Genomic DNA, 18,926 nt, shown 5'->3' on the forward strand with positions numbered 1-18,926 from the left:
CTTTTTCCCTATTCATGTTCCTGCCAGGTTAATAATGGACGTGTTAGAAAGTAATAAAGAAATCAAATGGTGGCCTCTTCAATTATATTTTCATTTCCAAAGGAAATGCTGCAGAAGAGCATACTGGGAATTAGCAACAGGCAGACACTATTCTTAGTGGTTTTATATACAGTACAATATTTAATCAATCAACAAACTCTGAGATAGGCATTCTTATTTGCCTTCACACTTGAAACTGAGGTGCAGAGAGATCAAATCATACCAAGTAGTAGAGTTGGGCCCGTCTAACTTCACAATCCATTGCCTCTTCTTTTGTGGCATTTCCTGTTTGGGGACTTAAAAAACCTCAAAGGTAACTGTCTATACCTTTCTCCCCTTATTTTCTTATAAAATAAAATAAAATAAAATACAACGCCCTAATTTTATAGTGATAAACTTAGATTTTATAAAATACTTTCACATGCATGTATTTGTTCAGATAGCTTTAAAGTGTTTTTTTTAAGTAGTGGTAATAGAACAAAACTGACTGAATTTGCTCCTCTCTTGTGAGCATGTTACACATATAAGTGCAAATTTATTTTATTCAGCTCTCCACCACCTCATCTTGTTTATTGTTGTTAAAAATGGTAATGTGACATTTATAACAGAGTTTCTATAATCATTAGGAAACTGTCCCACAACAAATATTACTGTATACTCATGAACTTGATGAAGTTGTCAGACTGGTCTCTTATTGAGGAAATTAGGAGAAAAAAATTAAAACTTTATAGAGATCCATTTATTATTTAGAGGCTGAACAATTAATCAGCAATATAATGCAGAAAAGATTATTTTAAAATATTTGAATCTGGAATTTATTTGATTGAGTAGGGGCAGAGACCCATTGGGATTTGTTAACAGGAAGACAGACTTGAATTGACAGAAATAATTAATCTCTGGAGGCCAGACAAAGAAAAAGAACTCATTTGGGTCTGTAGCATACCCTCGGATACCTATGAATACTAGTTATAAAGAAAATGAATCATTTATGTTGGTCCTGCTCTCTGGAAATGGCTGGTGAAACTGGAGACTTGGAACTCCTTTTATTTATTTGTTACCTCTCCAGTCAGGAAAAGAAGGAGATGGTAGTGACTCAAACAATTTTCATTGGGAGCCTTTCTGAAGTTCTGTTTTTTCCTGCATTCAGCCAAGAGGAAAATGTTGTTTTACAGCCTTTGTATTGGTGTTGATGGGTTCTTAGGAGACTTCTTGAGGGAATGAAGGTGGAAGAGGAAGATAGGACAGTTCTGAGAGAAGGGCTTAATATTGGCCATTATCCAAGGAGAGGTAATCTTGGAAAGGGATTGAAAACCGGTCTCCAGACAAATATTTTACTAGGGGTCACTGTCAATTCTTTTTTTAAAGAGCTAGTAATAAGTGTGTTTTTAATTTACATATATATATTTATTTTTTTCTGTTTGGGCTTATCTCAGTTGTTTCATTCCAGTTCTTTTGCTTTTTATTCTGAAGTAAAATGAGAAATGAAATGTATAAAACATTGCAAGAAAATTCTGTAAGTTTTCTTCATTCTGAAGCCTGATGGTTATTATTATTAAGGGATTCCAAGAAAATCTTACAGTGTAATTTAGGTTTTCAGTTTATTCCCAGATTCTTCTCCCTTTACCTTGCTTAGCAAAGACATTTTCTATCTTCCTGATAAAATGTCAGATTTGCTTATTGACTTGTTTGCTCTTCCAACCAATATTTTATTCAATGCACACAGTTATAATAAAAGCAAGCATTTGTTGGATACATACTATGCAAGCACTGTATACATTATTTGATTTACTCCTCACTACAAGCCTATAAGAAAGTTATTACTGTTATTATCCTATTTTACAGATGAAGAAGTAGAGAAACACTAAAGAAGTTGCTCGAGCACCTAGATGTTAACTTATAATGTGTCTTAATCCATTTCTGAGAAGGGGAAGGAAAATTGCCAGATAAAATACAAGAAACCCAGTTAAATTTGAATTCCAGATAAAAACAAATAATTTTTATTTTAATTTTATTTTTAAACTATATTATATTGATTATGCCATTACACTTGTTCCTATTTTCCCCCCTTTACTCCCCTCCATCCAGCACTCCCTGCTGCTAGACAGTCCCCACACCATTATTCATATCCATGGGTCATGGGTATAAATTCTTTGGCTACTCCATTTCCTATACTGTATTTTACTTCCCCACGGCTATTCTGTAACTACCTATTTGTACTTCTTACTCCCCTCACCTCTTCACCTATTCCCCCACACATCCTTTCCATCCGGCATCCATCAAAATGCTCTCCATTGTTCTGTGTCTGTTCTTGTTTGCTTACTTTATTTTTTATATTCAATTGTTGAGAGGTAAATATTTATTGCCATTTTATTGTTCATAATTTTGATTTCTTTCTCTTATATAAGTCCCTTTAACATTTCATATGATAATGGTTTGATGATGATGAATTCCTTTACTTTTTTCTTGTCTGGAGAGTTCTTTATCCGCTCTTATTTCTGCATGATAGCTTCACTGGGTAGAGAAATCATGGCTTTTCATGACTTTGAATATTTCTTGCCAATTTATTCTAGCCTGCCAAGTGTCCTTTGAGAAATCAGCTGACAGTCTTATGGGAACTCTCCTGTAGGTAACTAACTGCTTTTCTCTCTCTGCTTTGAAAATTTGCTCCTTATCAATAACCTTTGGCATTTTAATTATCATGTGTCTTGAAGTGGGCCTCTTTGCATCCATCTTGCTTAGTACTCTCTGTGCTTTCTGAAGTTATATTTCTGTTTCCTTCACTAAATTGGAGTTTTCTTTTATTATTTTTTCAAATAGGCTTCCAATTTCTTGCTCTTTCTCTTCTTCTTCTGGCACCCCTATGACACAAATGTTGAAATGCTTCAGATTGTCCCAGAGGCTCCTTACACTAGCCTTGTATTCTTTTCTCTTCTGTTTTCTTCTTGTTGTTCTGATTGGTTGTTTTTTAAGCCTCTTTATGGTCAAAATTGTTGATTTGATTCTGTTTCATCCTCTCAACTGTTGTTTCCTTATAAATTGTTCATTATTTCAATTAGTGTTCACTTTGTTTCTTACTGTATCTTTTTTATGCTGTTGAGTTCTCACTAAGTTCCTAGATCATCCTTATAACCAGTGTTTTGAACTCTGCCTTGTGTAGATTGCATATCTCCATTTTGTTTAGTTCTTTGTCTGGAGTTTTGATCTGTTCTTTCATATGGACCATGTTTCTTTGTCTCCTCATTTTGGCAGCCTCCCTATGTTTATTTCTTTGTATTAGGTAGAGGTTCTGTGAATCCCTGTCTTGGTGGCATGGCCTAATGTAGTAGGTGTCCTGTAGAGTCCAGTGGCACAGCCTCCCCTATCACCCAAGCTGGGTACTTGAGGATTGGCTGTGATCATTGACCACCAACTTCTGCCCTCTCTGGAGGATCAGCTGTGCAGGGGCAGTATGGTGGTGCTCTGATGTGATCTCTAGCTGTCCACTGTGTGTGTAGGCTCTGGTGTTTCCTGGGTGGTCTAGGCCAAGGCCAGCCTACACATGTGTTTTGTCCAGAGCCACCCTGCATGAGCTATAAATCAATCTGAGATGGCTGTTACTTGTGTTGTTTGGAGATTCCCAGGCAAAGCCAAGCTGTAAATCTAGGCTGTCTGCTGCTAGTGTTAGGCCTGGGGCCACTTAGCTGTTGAAAATTTGATAGGATTTAGGGAATTGTGAGGAACAAGCCAGGACAAGACATTCATATGGAAAAGTCATGGTTAACTGTTTGTGTAGTTGCATAAGTTGGGCGTAACAAAGTCTCAGGGGATCTCCAGGGTGCAACAAACAGTTTTAGCCAGGTTAATGGATTCTCGCATATGGCACCCACCTGCCAGCTCTGTGGCTCTACTGGGTGTGGGTTTAGAAATGGGACAATGGCCTCCGCCTGCCTTTCTGTCTGGGAGAAAGCTGTCCCCCAGCTCCTGCCTTAATGCCAGACACTTTAGTTCCTTCCTGTATGCCACCAGTGCCTTTCAGGCTGCTGTTCTGGTGCTGGAGCTCAGAGTGTGTGAGTCTAAATAGGTCCATGTGTGGGTTCTTTAAGGGAAGTGCTTGGGACTCCAGAAGTTTCTTCCACCAACTCAATCCTCAATGTCTTTTGCAGCTGAAAGTTTTGGGGACTTATCTTTCTGGCACTGGAAACATGGGCTGGGTTACTGGTGTGGAGCTGGGACTCCTCACTCCTGAGATTTCTCCTCCTGAATTTTTATGCACCATATGTACATTCCAGGTCTCTGTGCCTCCTACCAGTCTGGATGTATGTGGTTTCTTTAATTCCATGGTTGTCAGACTTCCATTCAGCTCATTTTCTGATGGTTCTGAGTGATGATTGTTTATATTTTAGTTGTAATTTTGATGTAGTTGTGCAAGGAGGCAAGTCATATGTACCTATGTGGCCATTTGTTGCGTCCAACAAATAATTTTTAGGGTAAGTATGTCCCAAATATTGTACAGGACATGGACATCCAGTATTTTTGTTTGCTAGATTTGGCAACACTAGGAATGCTTGGCCATTTGCAGGATCATTTTTGAGCTGGAAACTTCATTGGAGGCCATGTAGCCCCAGTGTCTTACTAGACAGGTGAGGAAAGACTCGGGATTCAGTGTATTCATATTCCCTTCACAGGCAACAAGGTGTGGTTTAGGACTTTGCTAAGCTGCCTCTCTTAATTCCTCAGCAGGTTTTCATATGACTACCAAATGAGATTTCCTGTTATTTCTAAGGGAGTTTATCTTCTGCATATTTTCTGAATTGTTGTCTAGAAAGCAAATCTTTGCAAACACTCTATCAATAACAGCATGAGGGAAAGTGGAAGAAGGGGAGGGGGCAGCACCAGGTAAAATTACTGGCTGCTCCTGTGTGCTGGCAACATGCAATGTTTTTTACATATGGTGTTTCCTCTGATAGGACAAGAGGCATGAGTATAGTGGTATATATTAAATATCTATTTGCCCTAGTCAAGTTTGTTATAAGACTATGGCTGGGGGACGGAAGGGAACTTCCACCAAGATGGAGGCATAGGTGGAAAAACTGTGCCTTCTCCCACAGCCAAATTTGAATACAAGAAAGGTTTGGAGAACAAAGACACACCCAAAGACCAGAAAATTGAATTATACAGAAGTCCAACAACTACGAACCGTTCAACGGGGACGGTAAGAGGGGCGGAGCCAGCAGTGGAGCAGGGTCGGGCAGGACAGATCCCCCGACCTAGGCATGCAGGCAGCCCGGGGTGTGGGGCAGACTGACCTCGGTCGCACATTCGCGCACAGTGAGACGGACCACGCAGGCCCCAGGGGGCGAGGGCTGATGGCGGTGGCACACTCACGGGCAGTGGAACGAAACGCATGAGCCTGGTGACAGTGGCGGCTGAGGCGCCGGTGGGGACCGTGGGGGTAGGTGGCGGATGGGACACAATTGTTCCTCTTTGACCCCGCCCCCACATACAACGTCACAACCCAGCGACTGAGTTGCCCTGCTCTAGTGAACACTTTAGGGCTCCAATCCTGCTATGGAACAGGCACAAACAGCCCAAAAGATGGCGCAAGAAGAACTCAAAGTCCCAGAGCCCATAACTCTCAGTGACCGAGAAATTGCCAGCCTCTTAGAAGCACAGTTCAAGATACTGTTTATCAGGATGCTCAGAGAACTGGTTGATTATAGTCACAAATTAGAGGAACGTATGAAGGCTAAACTAATTGAAATGAAGGGAGATGTCCAGGAAACCAATAGTGATGGAAAGGAAACTGGGACTCAAATCAATGGAATGGACCAGAAGGAAGAACTAAACATCCAACCAGAAAGGAATGAAGAAATGAGAATTCAAAAAAATGAGGAGAGGCTTAGGAACCTCCAGGACACCTTTAAACATTCCAATATCCGGATTATAGGGGTACCAGAAGGGGGAAAGAAACAGACATGAGTGGAAAACTTATTTGAACAAATAATAAAGGAGAACTTCCCCAGTCTGGCAAAGGAAATAGACTTCCAGGAAGTCCAGGAAGCTCAGAGAGTCTCAAAGAAGTTGGACCCAAGAAGGAACACACCAAGGCACATCATAATTACATTAGCCAAGACCAAAATGAAGGAGAGAATCCTAGAAGCAGCAAGGGATAAGGGGACAGTCACCTACAAAGGAGTACCCATCAGACTGTCAGCGGATTTCTCAAAAGAGACCTTCCAGGCAAGAAGGGGCTGGAAAGAAGTATTCCAAGTCATGAAATCCAAAGACCTACAGCCAAGATTGCTTTATCCAGCAAAACTTTCATTTAGAATGGAAGGACAGATAAAGTGCTTCTCAGATAAGGTCAAGTTCAAGGAGTTCATTGTCACCAAGCCCTTATTATATGAAATGCTAAAGGGACTTATATAAGAAAAAGAAGATGAAAAATATGAACAGTGAAAGGACAGCAAACACACAGTTATTAACAACCACACCTAAAACAAAAGCAAACCAAGAAGACAGCTAGATCAGGAGTGGAACCATAGAAATGAAGAACACGTGGAGGGTTAGCAACAGGGGGGTGGGAGGGGGAGAAGGGGGGAGAAGGCACAGAAAATAGCATAGATGGTAGGTAGAAAATAGATAGGGGGGAGGGCGAGAATAGTGGGGGAAATATAGAATCTAAAGAACTTGAGACACGTGGTTATAAACTAAGGGGGGGAGAATGGTGCGGGAGGGGGTGTGCAGAGTGGAGGGAAATGAAGGAGGGGAATAGAACAACTGTAATGGCATAATCAATAAAATATATTAAAAAAAAAGACCATGGCTGGGGAGTCCAATTTGAATGTTACTGGTGTTTTCAGAGAATGAATAAAAAGAAATGCTTTTTATAAAGTAGTCATTGTTTTAATCTACAATAAAATGAAATGCTGTATAATCTACTGGAGTTCAATATTGGGTCATTTTCTTCAAAGAAGGGAGAGGTATTAATTAGTCTGTTTCTTGGAGGCTTCATTACGCATGCCCCGTTCCCTTTGCTGTTGTAACAAGCAGTTCCTGGGTGTTTGGGCTCTGACTGATTAACTTGCACGGCTGCTTCTTGGTAGCTCTCCTTCTGATGGATGCTGTTAGATAGGAGAGAGGTGGACAGAGGAGTAGAAAAGAAAAAAAAATAAAACCATGATGTGATAAAGCAAATAAATGTAAAACCTGAGCAGACATAAGTGAAATCAACTGTCTGCATTGTTCATTTTAGCTATAGAGCTCCTTTAGGTTGAAAATTAAATGTACTAGGGACGTTTTGCTGTTGGAGTTGTAAACAAGAGGTGACAAAAATCTTCTTGAAGTCCCATTTTTTGGGAAAAGGAAAGATGCCTTTCTGCTGAAACTGGAAAATTAAAACTTAAAATGTATTGAATACAAAGGACAAAATTATTGATACAGATTCTTAAGTTGCAACTATCAAAAAGTGAAAATTTTTAACTAAATGACGTTTTCCTAGTATTATTTTTACATCAGGGTAGTTTTTCTTCTTTCTTTCTCCCTGCCCCCCCCCCCCACCTAAATTTGGTCTTTCCTCTCAAAAGAGATTTATTTTTTCAAAAGCATTTCCATTCTGTTGGAGTAAAGACAGTGTTCTTTTTTACAGCTTTTGACTTTGAACCGCTTTTAGACTTAGAGAAAAGTTGTATGACTAGTACAGAAGGTTTTCGTATATTCCACCATAGCCTCCTCCTATTAAAATCTTAACCATAGTACAATTATCAGAACCAAGAAGTTAACATTGCCATGATACCATAACTAAAGACTTATTCATATCGTATCTGTTGTTTCATTAATGTAGTGTTTTTCTGGAACTCTATTCAGAATCCTACATTGCATTTTGTTGCTGTTTCTCCTTGGTCTTTGGAAATCTGTAACAACTCCTCACCTTTCTTTAACTTTTATGATCTTGATATTTTTGAAGAGTACATATCAGTTATTTTGCCAAATATGCCTCAGTGTGGGTTTTCCTAGTGTTTTCCCATGATTGAATTGAGGTTATGCATTTTCAACAAGAATATAACAGAAATGTCTCCTTCTCAGTGCATTAAATCATGGAGTTCATGATACCAATATGTTTTATTACCGGTAGTGTTGACCTTGATCACTTGGCTAAGATGTTTTCTGCTGGGTTTTTCCCTTGTCTTTAACAGATATCTTGAGGGAAGTGCTTTGAGACTATGCAAATCCTGATGTCCTCAAACTTTCACCCACTGATTTGAGCACACATCAATGGATCTCAGTTCTGTAGCAATTGTTACTATGGTGTTTGCTTTATGGTAATTTTCTATTTCTCTCTTTTCTGTAGCAATTATTCATTAGAATTCTAAAGCAAGGAATGACTATCTTTCTATACCACCTATCTAGATAATCAATTATTTATATCCATGACTATGGACTCATGGATATTTATCTTATTCTATAGATCATAATCCAATATTAATATTATGTAATTTCTTGCTCAACTTGTTCCAGCTTTGGTTATTAGGAGCTTCTTCAGGTCAGTGCCTATACTCTCTTGATAAGCCCTTATCTACTTTTTTTGCACTTTTTATTTTCCCCTTTATATTACATTTCAGGAATATATATATGCCTTTTTCCTGCTCTGGCATAGGAATGACTCTCTTCTCCAAGCTTTCTTTTGTTGGAGAGTGGTGTTTAGAAACTGAAATCTTGGAACTAGGTGTTCTTATTGCTACTGAGGTGTCATTACACTGAGCCCTTCTCTGAGCTAGGGAATACTATGCATGCACACCAACCGCACATTATGCACATCTGTGTTTCTATATCTATATATCTGTATCTATAGATAGATGTAGATATCTATATCTATAGATATATAGATATATCTCCACACATTTATACTGTTACTTCAGTGTTCATTTTTGTCTTCCTATCTTTATCTGAAACTTCTTCCTCCAATAGTAAGAAATCTGGTTTTCGTTTTCTACAATATATTTATTTTTTGTTTAATTCTCGTGCACACATAATCAATTTCAAAATTGCATACCCAAGTAGTTTCTGAATTGCATTCAGAATCCATATCCCTGTAAGAAAAACATTTACTGACTAAATTATAGTATTTATATAGTTTTATCTTTATCTTTACAATTTCCAGTCAAGATACTGTTTTCATAGCTATTTAGGTTAGTTTCATTATTCCCCACCCCTTCCATGTGGTTTTGTGATTCATTGTGGTAGAATTAGGTTCAGTGGTTAATGTTTGTGTTGTATTTTGTTATCCCTCCTTCTCCTCATTCAAGTTAGTTTTCATGATTTATTGCTTGGGCGTACATGAAAACATGAACTATAACCATGGTTCTAAGGACCAGAGCTTTACAAAATGTTCCATTCCATCCCACATCTACTCTCCCTCTCTTTCCAGCTCTTCCACACCCACCCCCTATACATGACCAATCTCTTTACTTTCTGATTAAATTTTCTCATATTTCCTTTGTACAAATGGGCAGTTACACATATATTTTCTTGTAATCAGTTTCTTCTTATGTAAAATGTACCATAGTATAGGTGCTATTTTGCACTTTGCCCCTTCCACTTAACAGTATGTCTTAGAAATCTTTTCCTATCAGTTCATAGAGGTGCCCCTTAATATTTTTACAGCTGTGTTATACTCCATTGGGTAGCTGTTTTAGGATAGCTTCCTCCTGTGCCACTTTCTTTCTCCTAGAGAATGACAGTGAACAGCCTAAGGGAGTTTAATACAGGGTCCACCAGAAGTAATGTCTGCTTGAGTGTGATTGGTAGGGTAATAATATAGGTGTAATAATTTATAGTTTTAATTTGAACATTTCACCTAAAACGTTACAAGCTGGAGTGTGATATTGTTATGTTATAGAATCACATGCTTATGATTTTATAATAAAATGTTTTTTATTAAAAAGGGGGCATTGTTTGTACCGGACCCTGTGTTATAACAAGGAGAAGGGAAAGTTAAAAGAAAACACTTAAAGATGGAGCAAACTGGACAAAACTGATAAATATACAAGCTGCATTTATATCAGTCCAGGTGGAACAAAGTAGAAGTATATCATAATAATTTACTAGCTTAACATTATTGGAGCTAAGACTTTTCATGTCTTTTCAAGACTTTTCATGACATATTTTAGCATGGTGATCAATAGCAGTCTCTGTCATCATTGGGTTAAACCATCAGACATTTTGGAGTTTTGCAACTTACTAGTGGTAAGAATTTGGTCATGTTATTTAACATCCTCATGCCTCAATTTCTCTTACTTGTAGAATGGAAATAAAAAGAATGTCTACCTCACAGGGTTAAAGATGAACAATGGGAGATAGTACAGTGTGTGAACCATAGTATGCCCATAACTGGGAATGATAATTATTCTGTTACCAATTGCTTTTAACTGTTACACTAATTTATACTCTAAGCAGGAGGGTTTTTAAAAAGATTTTATTTATTTATCTTCAGAGGGAAAGGGAAGGAGAAAGGGAGAGAAATGTCAATGTATGGTTGCTTCTCATGCATCCCCTGCTGGGAACTGGCCTGCAACCCAGGCATGTGCCCTGACTGGGAATCCAACCGTGATCCTTTGGTTTGCAGGCCTGTGCTCAATCCACTGAGTTACACCAGCCAGGGCTAAGCAGAAGTTTTTGATCATTTAGTTTGTATACATAATTAAAAACACTTGCATTTTACAGTAATTCATAGCTGTTTATATCAAAATGATTCTGAGAGAGAGCGTGAGAGAATAAGAGGAGATAGGGAGGGGAATAGAGGGAAAGAAAAAGAATACATAAAAAGAAAATGGATATTATTCATAATTTTACTAATCAGAGAAAATAATTTCTAATATCTTAGTAAAGGTTCTTTCTAGATGATTTTCTATGGTTATGTACAAAGTATATATCTTTTGACACCCTCTGTAAATATTTTTAACAAAATAGTATCACATCGCATATACCTGAATTATCCATTTAAAAAATAAAATTTTATTTTGAATATTTCTAAAGTATGATTCTTCCTACCAGAAGATTTGACTAGATTATCGGGTCATTTATATCATTTAGTCTAAGGTCTGATCAATCAAATTACGAATAAAATTGATGGACGAAGTAACCACAAAAAGCTCAGTAAATCTGGGTGTTTGGATTACCTGTATCGTCACTTCAACAGCCACACATTTTTGTAAATGTATCATTTGCCAAGTACTTACCTAGAAAAGATATAGTTTAATTCAAGGAATTAATTCTTTGCTTTTATATTTTTGCTTGCGATGTCCATTTCACAGTATTACCAAGTGAGGGAATTAACCTCAACTTCAAACCCATATTTTTGATTGAAAGGGCTTGACAGAAGTCTCCAGCCTTCCTCTAAGGCTGCAGTTCCAAAGCAGGCTCTTCTGTCATGACTATGACCTGTAAAAATCACAAGTAAAGTTTCAGAGGTTTTGAAGAAGAATTATTTAGATTTATGGTCTTTTAAGTGGCTCATTCCTCATCTTTCCAGACAAAAGTCTTCTCCTTGGCATTATCTTTTCCTGTCCATTTCTTCTCTCAGGTCTCCTGACTTTCCCAACCTGCATCCTAGGTTCAAGCTTATCCAGCTGCCTACCGTCTCCCTAACACATGTGTGTTTCAGATGCCTTTGCATGTGCTGTGTTCTGTGCCCTTTCCTACCATGCCCTATATGCCTCACAAACTCCCTACTTTTCAAAATTCAGCTCAATTTTCTTTCCTAGTCCTATGCTGCATGAAGCTTTCCCTGTCTTTTTAAACAGAGTATTCCTTCCTCTGGGTTCTCAAAGAATCCCACAGGTACCTCTGACTTCACATGGGTGTTAGGGTTTGACAACTCTTCCCTCCTTTGCTTCCATTGGAATGTGGACAAACTCATGCACAATGAGTTTGTCTGAGTACTCTTGGCATTTTTAATGCCTAACACAGTGTCTGGTCAGTGTTCGATAAATCTTGCTTTTATTGTTTAATTTACTAAATGGAGACAAGTACGGTTGTCTCCATGCCCCCCACCAAACTTACAATTTACCCTGCCCATCAAGACACTATATGACATTTAGTAAATTATAGGAACTTTTTGGGACTTATTTTCCTCATCTATGAGATGAAAATGTTGAGCATTATTTCCAATGTCTCTTCCTTGGTGGACATTTACAATGTAACCAGTTTAACAAGGAGGAATTAAGGAACTTCCAACGGCAACCACTTTTTAGCTTGCTTTTGGCAGGAATCCCCATTTCAGTCCAAATCTTTCAGATGAGTGATTTGGACTGAGAGAAAGGACCCCAGCATCACTGGAGGTGAAAGTAGAATGCTTCTGTGATAGGAAGGCCTTGAGGCTTGTTTCACTTTCATAGGATCAAAGAATGTTCAAACTGGGAGGACCCTAAGAGGCAAGTCATCCAACCTCCTTATTTTATTAAAAAATTGAAATAAAAAGGCCCGGAGAATTTAAGTAAGTTGCTCAAAGTCACAGCACTAGCTTGCAGCAGAACGGAGCCTGTGGATTCTCAGGTTTATACCCTCTACCACAACAAGCCCTCCATCTGTGACTAAATCAAGATGCAGAATAATGTCGTTTGCTAAGATGTGCTTCCGTGTCCCAGTGGTTTAGTTTGGAAAAGACTTAGTGAAATGTTAGACACTTGATTTCTTTCTATATTTATATTGGCTTGAACTGTTCTTCCAAAAGCAGCACTTTTTAATAAACAATTTGTGGTTTATTATCTTTTTTCTCATTGGTTGGAGAAGGCCCCTGAAGGGTATGTAAAGACACAGGACACACCGGGCTAGAAGATATGCTGAAAGATGCCACCTGAGTGGGGGCTGGTGGGGCGCCCACTTCATGGGAGATGACATAACTATCTTCTACATGAGAAACTGAACAGTGTGTGGATAAAATAGGGCAAGTTCTGATAATGATGACATTAGTAATAGAGGCTTGGAATTGTTACATATCATATATAGGTATGAAGGTCACCTTTTAAAATGAGTGCGTGGACCTCTCCTGGATGATGTAGCTCAGTTAGTTGGTGCATTGTCCCATATCCAAAGGACTATGGGTTTCGTTCCCATTTGGGGCACATACCTGAGTTGAGGGTTTGATCCCCTGTCTGGGTGGATATGGTAGGCAACTGATCAATGATTTTCCCTCCCTTCCTCTTTAAAAAGCAATGAAAAAATGTCCTCAGGTGAGGATAAAAAATATTTTAAAATATGTAGACCTTTTTCCATGAAAAAAATTAACCTATGGTGAATGCATGTATTTGGCTCTTAAGACATAACAAAGCTACTTCAAAACTCAGTGGCTGAAAACAATGTGTTTATTATGGTTCATTAGTTTATGGGTCAGCTGGACATCTCTTCTAGTCTCAATGAGGCGTCTGCAGTCACTGTGGGTCAGGTAGGCAGACTTGCTGAACTGAGAGTATAACAAGCCTTGGCTGGAATAACTAGACTGTCCTCTACCTGTTTTATCATCTGCCAGTGGGCAAGTTAAGGGTATTTCAGGAATGTAAACCCAACTGTGCAAGGAAGGAATTAAGAAGAAGTATGCTAGTCTCTGGAGATCTGACCTTGTATTTCACTGATCATCATTTCCTTTGTATTCTATAGGCCAAAGCCAGTCACAAGGCTGGTGAGTCAGAGGGAAGGAGACTGCAAAGGTACAGGGCAGAGGCTGTGGAAAAAGGACATCAGTTGGGGGATCAATGCAATTAATACACTATAGCATGTGAATACATGTTCATAAATGTGCGACACACAGAATTAGGTAGAGTAAAAGGGAAACATCTCATCTTGACTCTCTTTTATTCTACTTTCTCCCCAACATTAACACTATCAAAAATTCTCTGTATTCTTCTGGGCCTTTATGCATGTACGTATGCATACATGTATCTATTGTAGATATGTATATTCTGCCCCAAATCATTGATAACATAAACATTTTATGTAACTAACATTGTTGTATGCAAAACTATGTCTTAGGGATACATATGATCCTTTGATAATACATTTAGTTTTGGGTAGATTTATTTATGTACATTTATTTAAAAACTAATTATAACATATTTCAAAAATACAGAAAACATAGAAAAATGAAAATCTACCCTTCTTCCTAATTGAGCAATATGATATTTATAATATATCATCAGATATTTTTTAAAGGGAAAGAAATAAAAGGCTGCAAATAGAAAATACTAGCATTTACTTAATTGTTTCTTGTTTATGAACATTTAGGCCTGCCTTCCTTCCTTCCTTCCTTCCTTCCTTCCTTCCTTCCTTCCTTCCTTCCCCCCCTCTCTCCTTCCTTCTCTCTCTCTTTCTTCTTTTAGAAACATCTGTCCAGGGAACATCCTACTTGTTTCTCACACACGTTACATCTCCTCCAAGGTAAATACCTGCATGTGCAGTTCCTGGGTTGTAGGACAGGGGCATCTCTCCCTTTACTGCCAGTTTGCTACCCAGAAGATTGCTACTAAGTTCCCCTCCACCAGCAGTGTATGAAAGTTTACTCATATCTTAATCCACCACTGTTATCACACTTTTTAATTTTTGTCATCCTGATAGATGAGAAATAGCATCATGTTATTAGACAGTTTACCTTTTTGTGATTATTTTTTATATTGAGGAACTTCTTATATACTTTTTGGAATTTGATGTGTTATTTTTTATGAAATATCAATATGTATCTTTTGTTCATTTACCATGGGATTGTTTGATATTTTAAATTGATTTTTATAAATCCTTTCTATATTCTCAATACTACTAATATTTTATGTGCATTCACTTATCCTGTTTTAGTCTGTGGTCTGTCTTTTAGCATTGTTCAGGTTATCCTTTGGGTATAAAGGGCATACAAAGTCTAACTAATTTTTTAAAGATTTTATTCATTTATCTTTAGAGGGGAAGGGAAGAAGAGAGGAAAAGAAATATCAATGTATGGTTGCTTCTTGTGTGTACCCCACTGGGAACTGGCCTGCAACCCAGGCATGTGCCCTGACTGGGAATCGAACTGTGATTGTGTGGTTTGCAGGCCCGCACTCAATCCACTGAGCTACACCAGCCAGAGCTCATTTATTTTTCTGTTTCCTGGAACAGTTTGAATTTAAGATGTTAATGACAACTTACCACTTCTTAATTTCTTTTTACTACTGTTTTTATTTTATTTTTTTATTTTTTATTTTTTTTAGATTTTATTTATTTATTTATCTTTAGAGGGGAAGGAGAGAGGGAGAGAAACATCAATGTATGGTTGCCTTTCGTGCATCCCCTGCTGGGAGTTGGCCTGCAGGGAACCGGCGTGCAACCCAGGCATGTGCCCTGACTGGGAATCGAACTGCAATCTTCTGGTTTGCAGGCCCTCGCTCAATCCACTGAGCTACACCAGCCAGGACCTTACTACTGTTTTTAAATGTCATTTATTTATTTTTTTTACTTTTTTAAAATTTTATTTATTTATTTTTAGAGAGAAGGGAAGGGAAGGAGAAAGAGAGGGAGAGAAACATCAATATGTAGTTGCCTCTCACATGTGCCCTTCTAGGGACCTGGCCTGCAACCCAGATAAGTGTCTTGACTGAGAATAGAACCAGCGACCCTTTGCTTTGCAGGCTGGTGCTCAATCCACTGAGCCACACCAGTCAGGGCTTTTTTATTACTGTTTTAACATCTTTAATAATTTAATTCTATTTAGGGTAGAGACTAAGCTTTGTTTTAGCTTCCCTGAATGTAGTGAAGATTTTCCTGTTCTGTTTTCAAAGCCTGGGAAGGCTTGTGGGCCAGATGCTCAGCTCTAGTTCTCTGCTGGTCCAAGGTCCAGGGCCAGAAGGCTCAGCCTTTTAAGCCCATACTTTCACAGTACAATTTTGGGGCACCACAGTCCCAGCTCCAGCTCATATCCCTGACTTGGACTTCGCAACTTGCTTATGACTCTGAGAATCTTACATCTTTCTTGCAAGTTCAGAAGATACTACACTACTTAGTTTTGTTATATTTGGTCAAACTTTCCATGTGTTTGCAGTTAGAAGAAAGCTCACCTAAGCCTAGTGTGTTATGTTGCTGGGTGTTCTCTGGGGAGTTTTTGCAGCTGCATTCTTAATTCTGATGGGACTATTAGTGCCTCTTGGGTACAGTACTAAGACCTAAGAACCTCAGTTTTATTTGCATGCTAATAGTACTTAGTCCAGGAAGGGGTCAGCTGAGCTATCTGGAAAGATACAGAAGGTGTTAATGTATTGCATATTTTCAGTTTAGGCATTTCATAGTTAAGCTTTCATCAAACTTACTGATGGCATGAGTCCTTTATAAAGAAAAATATTAGGACTATGCCTTCCTTAGACAAGGGAAAATTCTTTTGGCAAATATTTGACAAATCTCTAAATCAATCCACGTATGAATGTAAATTTGCCTATCTATTTACTCTTTACTGAGCTCACAGCTGACTCACCCTCATTTGTAGCACTTCTGTGAATATGACTATATATGCCTAATTTCAGCTGCCTTGCCACCTTTTACATAAGAGACCTCAACCGAAAAGGAAAAATGGATATTATTTCACCTTGGATCACCCCAGAGCTGTTTCACCCTGCTAAAGTCAAATGGAGTTGAGGGCCATGATTTAATGTATTTGAGATAGAGAAGACTGTCCACAAGGTCCCACATATCCAGTAACGTTTGTGTAAAATGATTCATAAGCTTTGTGCCAAACATGGGCCAATAGCTGTGTAATTCTGGTCTTGGCCTTACAGCAGGGATCTGAGATTTGAGTACCTATGACTTTCTTGCCTCCCGTCAGCCTCCAGCCTTCTGTCAGGGCCACCACACCTGCCTCTTTAGCATCAGCTGCAGCAACTTGTCAGCACCCACAAGATCAGAACCCTGCCCTGTGTCCCACTCTCTCTGCCTGTTTGCTCTGAGAAATGGAGACATAGGAGCATTTGACTCAGAGCTCTTGTTGAATTTTACTTCTTTGTGTGTGTGTGTGTGTGTGTGTGTGTGTACACATTTAGTTTTATTGTAACAAAGCAACTGGTACACTTTTAATGTTTAAAATTGAGCATCATCTTCCTTTCCAGTGAAACAAAAAGAAAATTTAAAAATAATCAGGAACAAAATTACAATAGAGAAATGTCAATTCCGAAGAAGATCCTACAAGGTTCTGCTGATTCTCCCATTGAGTGGCAGGGCTCACGTCATCATTAGGAGAGAATTTTATTTTAAAAGTGTCATCTTCAATTGCAAGGATGTCCGTTAACATCACGATTAAACGTGCCAAAGGAGAAGCCATGTTGTCAAAATGCCCATTTAACCCACCCAAACATCTCAAACCCACCCTTTGCTGACCTTCTATACCCCCCCCCTTTTTTAAAGTTTTTTTTTAAACAAGAGAAAGTAGACAGATACATGTTGGTAAATGCTAACTGTCCATATTCACATGGAGACACAAAGGCCCGTATTCACTACCACCCCTAACGAAGAAACCAAGACCTTCTCCTTCCCCCAAGTCAGAGAAGAAGCCGACTGCTCTGGGTTTGCCAAAGGAAGAAAAAGAACAGCAAGAAGCAATTGAACATATTGATGAAGTACAAAATGAAATAGACAGACTTAATGAACAAACCAGTGAGGAGATTTTGAAAGTAGAACAGAAATATAACAAACTCCGCCAACCATTTTTTCAGAAGAGGTCAGAATTGATCGCCAAAATCCCAAATTTTGGGGTAACAACATTTGTCGACCATACACAAGTGTCTGCAGTGCTTGGGGAAGAGGATGAAGAGGCGCTGCATTATTTGACAAGAGTCGAAGTGACAGAGTTTGAAGATATTAAATCAGGTTACAGAATAGATTTTTATTTTGATGAAAATCCTTACTTCGAAAATAAAGTTCTCTCCAAAGAATTTCATCTGAACAAGAGTGGCCATCCATCTTTGAATTTCACTTCTGACCTCTCCTTATGAGTAATTGTGAGTGGGTTTGATGTCTGGATTCTTGAAAATGTGGTGATCTTGCTACTATTTGTCAGTTTCTTCAAACCTTTCCTGGCCATCTGGACTCCTGGGATCCAGGATTTCTATGCACATACCAACCTGAGAAACTCTTGAATCTTGATACTTAAAGTGAGGTCCAAAGGGCCCATCAGCTTTAGCATCACTTGTGAGCTTATTACAAATGCAGATCTCTGGACCTGCATCAGAGCCACTGAATCAGAAACTATTTTTATAAGATCCTGAAGTGATTCACATGCTCTGCTACACTTGGCTGAATTTCAATTCAGGAGTCAGGATCATTATCAACTAGGGTCCTTTTCTTAAAAAAATATAATACGCACCCCACCAAATGACATGGGTAGCCCCCTTCACCTGCCTAATAAGAATGTTTGATGGTCAGGGCTCATGAGTTTGTGTTTCTGGTGGAAAAGCATGGCTCCCACTTGGGTGTGTTAGGGAAAGAAACAGAGGCGAAAACCAATGAATTCTGTCTTCACTGTACCTGCTTTTGACTTGACCACAACCTGAGTTTAATGATGTTTAATTGTGTCTCCCCAACCTTGGCTGTGTTGAAGACTTGAATCAGGACATTCATATACTCCTCATGGTCCATACCACCCCTCCACTCCCACAAACTAGGTGAGCAACAGCACAGATTCAGCTTATTGTCCTGGAGCAGAGCCAATGTCCACCCATGGTTCAAGGACCTTGGCCTTATTAGCACTGACCTACAAACTGAGATTTTTATTGTGATGTTCCTTGTCAGGTAATGAGTGTTTAAGCACCTACTGCTTCCAATTATAGTGAGCTATTGACAGTATGGCCTCAGCCCTCAAGCAACTTTTGCAGTCTGAGATGAGGAAATGACACAAAGAAGGACACGGG

At 38.7% G+C, this 18,926-nt stretch overlaps 2 protein-coding genes across 2 annotated transcripts in view; both read left to right on the forward strand.

The window, feature by feature from the left end:
• The window catches only part of GRM8 (glutamate metabotropic receptor 8), an 830,046-nt gene that overhangs the window by 312,984 nt on the left and 498,136 nt on the right, over positions 1–18,926 (forward strand). The gene's annotated exons all lie outside the window — the stretch shown is intronic.
• On the forward strand, positions 13,431–18,011 carry LOC118989192 (protein SET-like). Its single transcript, XM_037049284.1, has 2 exons — positions 13,431–13,459; positions 17,495–18,011. Exons 1-2 carry the CDS (start codon positions 13,431–13,433, stop codon positions 18,009–18,011), a joined length of 546 nt encoding a protein of 181 aa, XP_036905179.1.

Source organism: Sturnira hondurensis, unplaced genomic scaffold (assembly GCF_014824575.4).
Source record: "Sturnira hondurensis isolate 20B ecotype Veracruz unplaced genomic scaffold, ASM1482457v3 Scaffold0006437, whole genome shotgun sequence".
NCBI classification, from domain to species: domain Eukaryota; kingdom Metazoa; phylum Chordata; class Mammalia; order Chiroptera; family Phyllostomidae; genus Sturnira; species Sturnira hondurensis.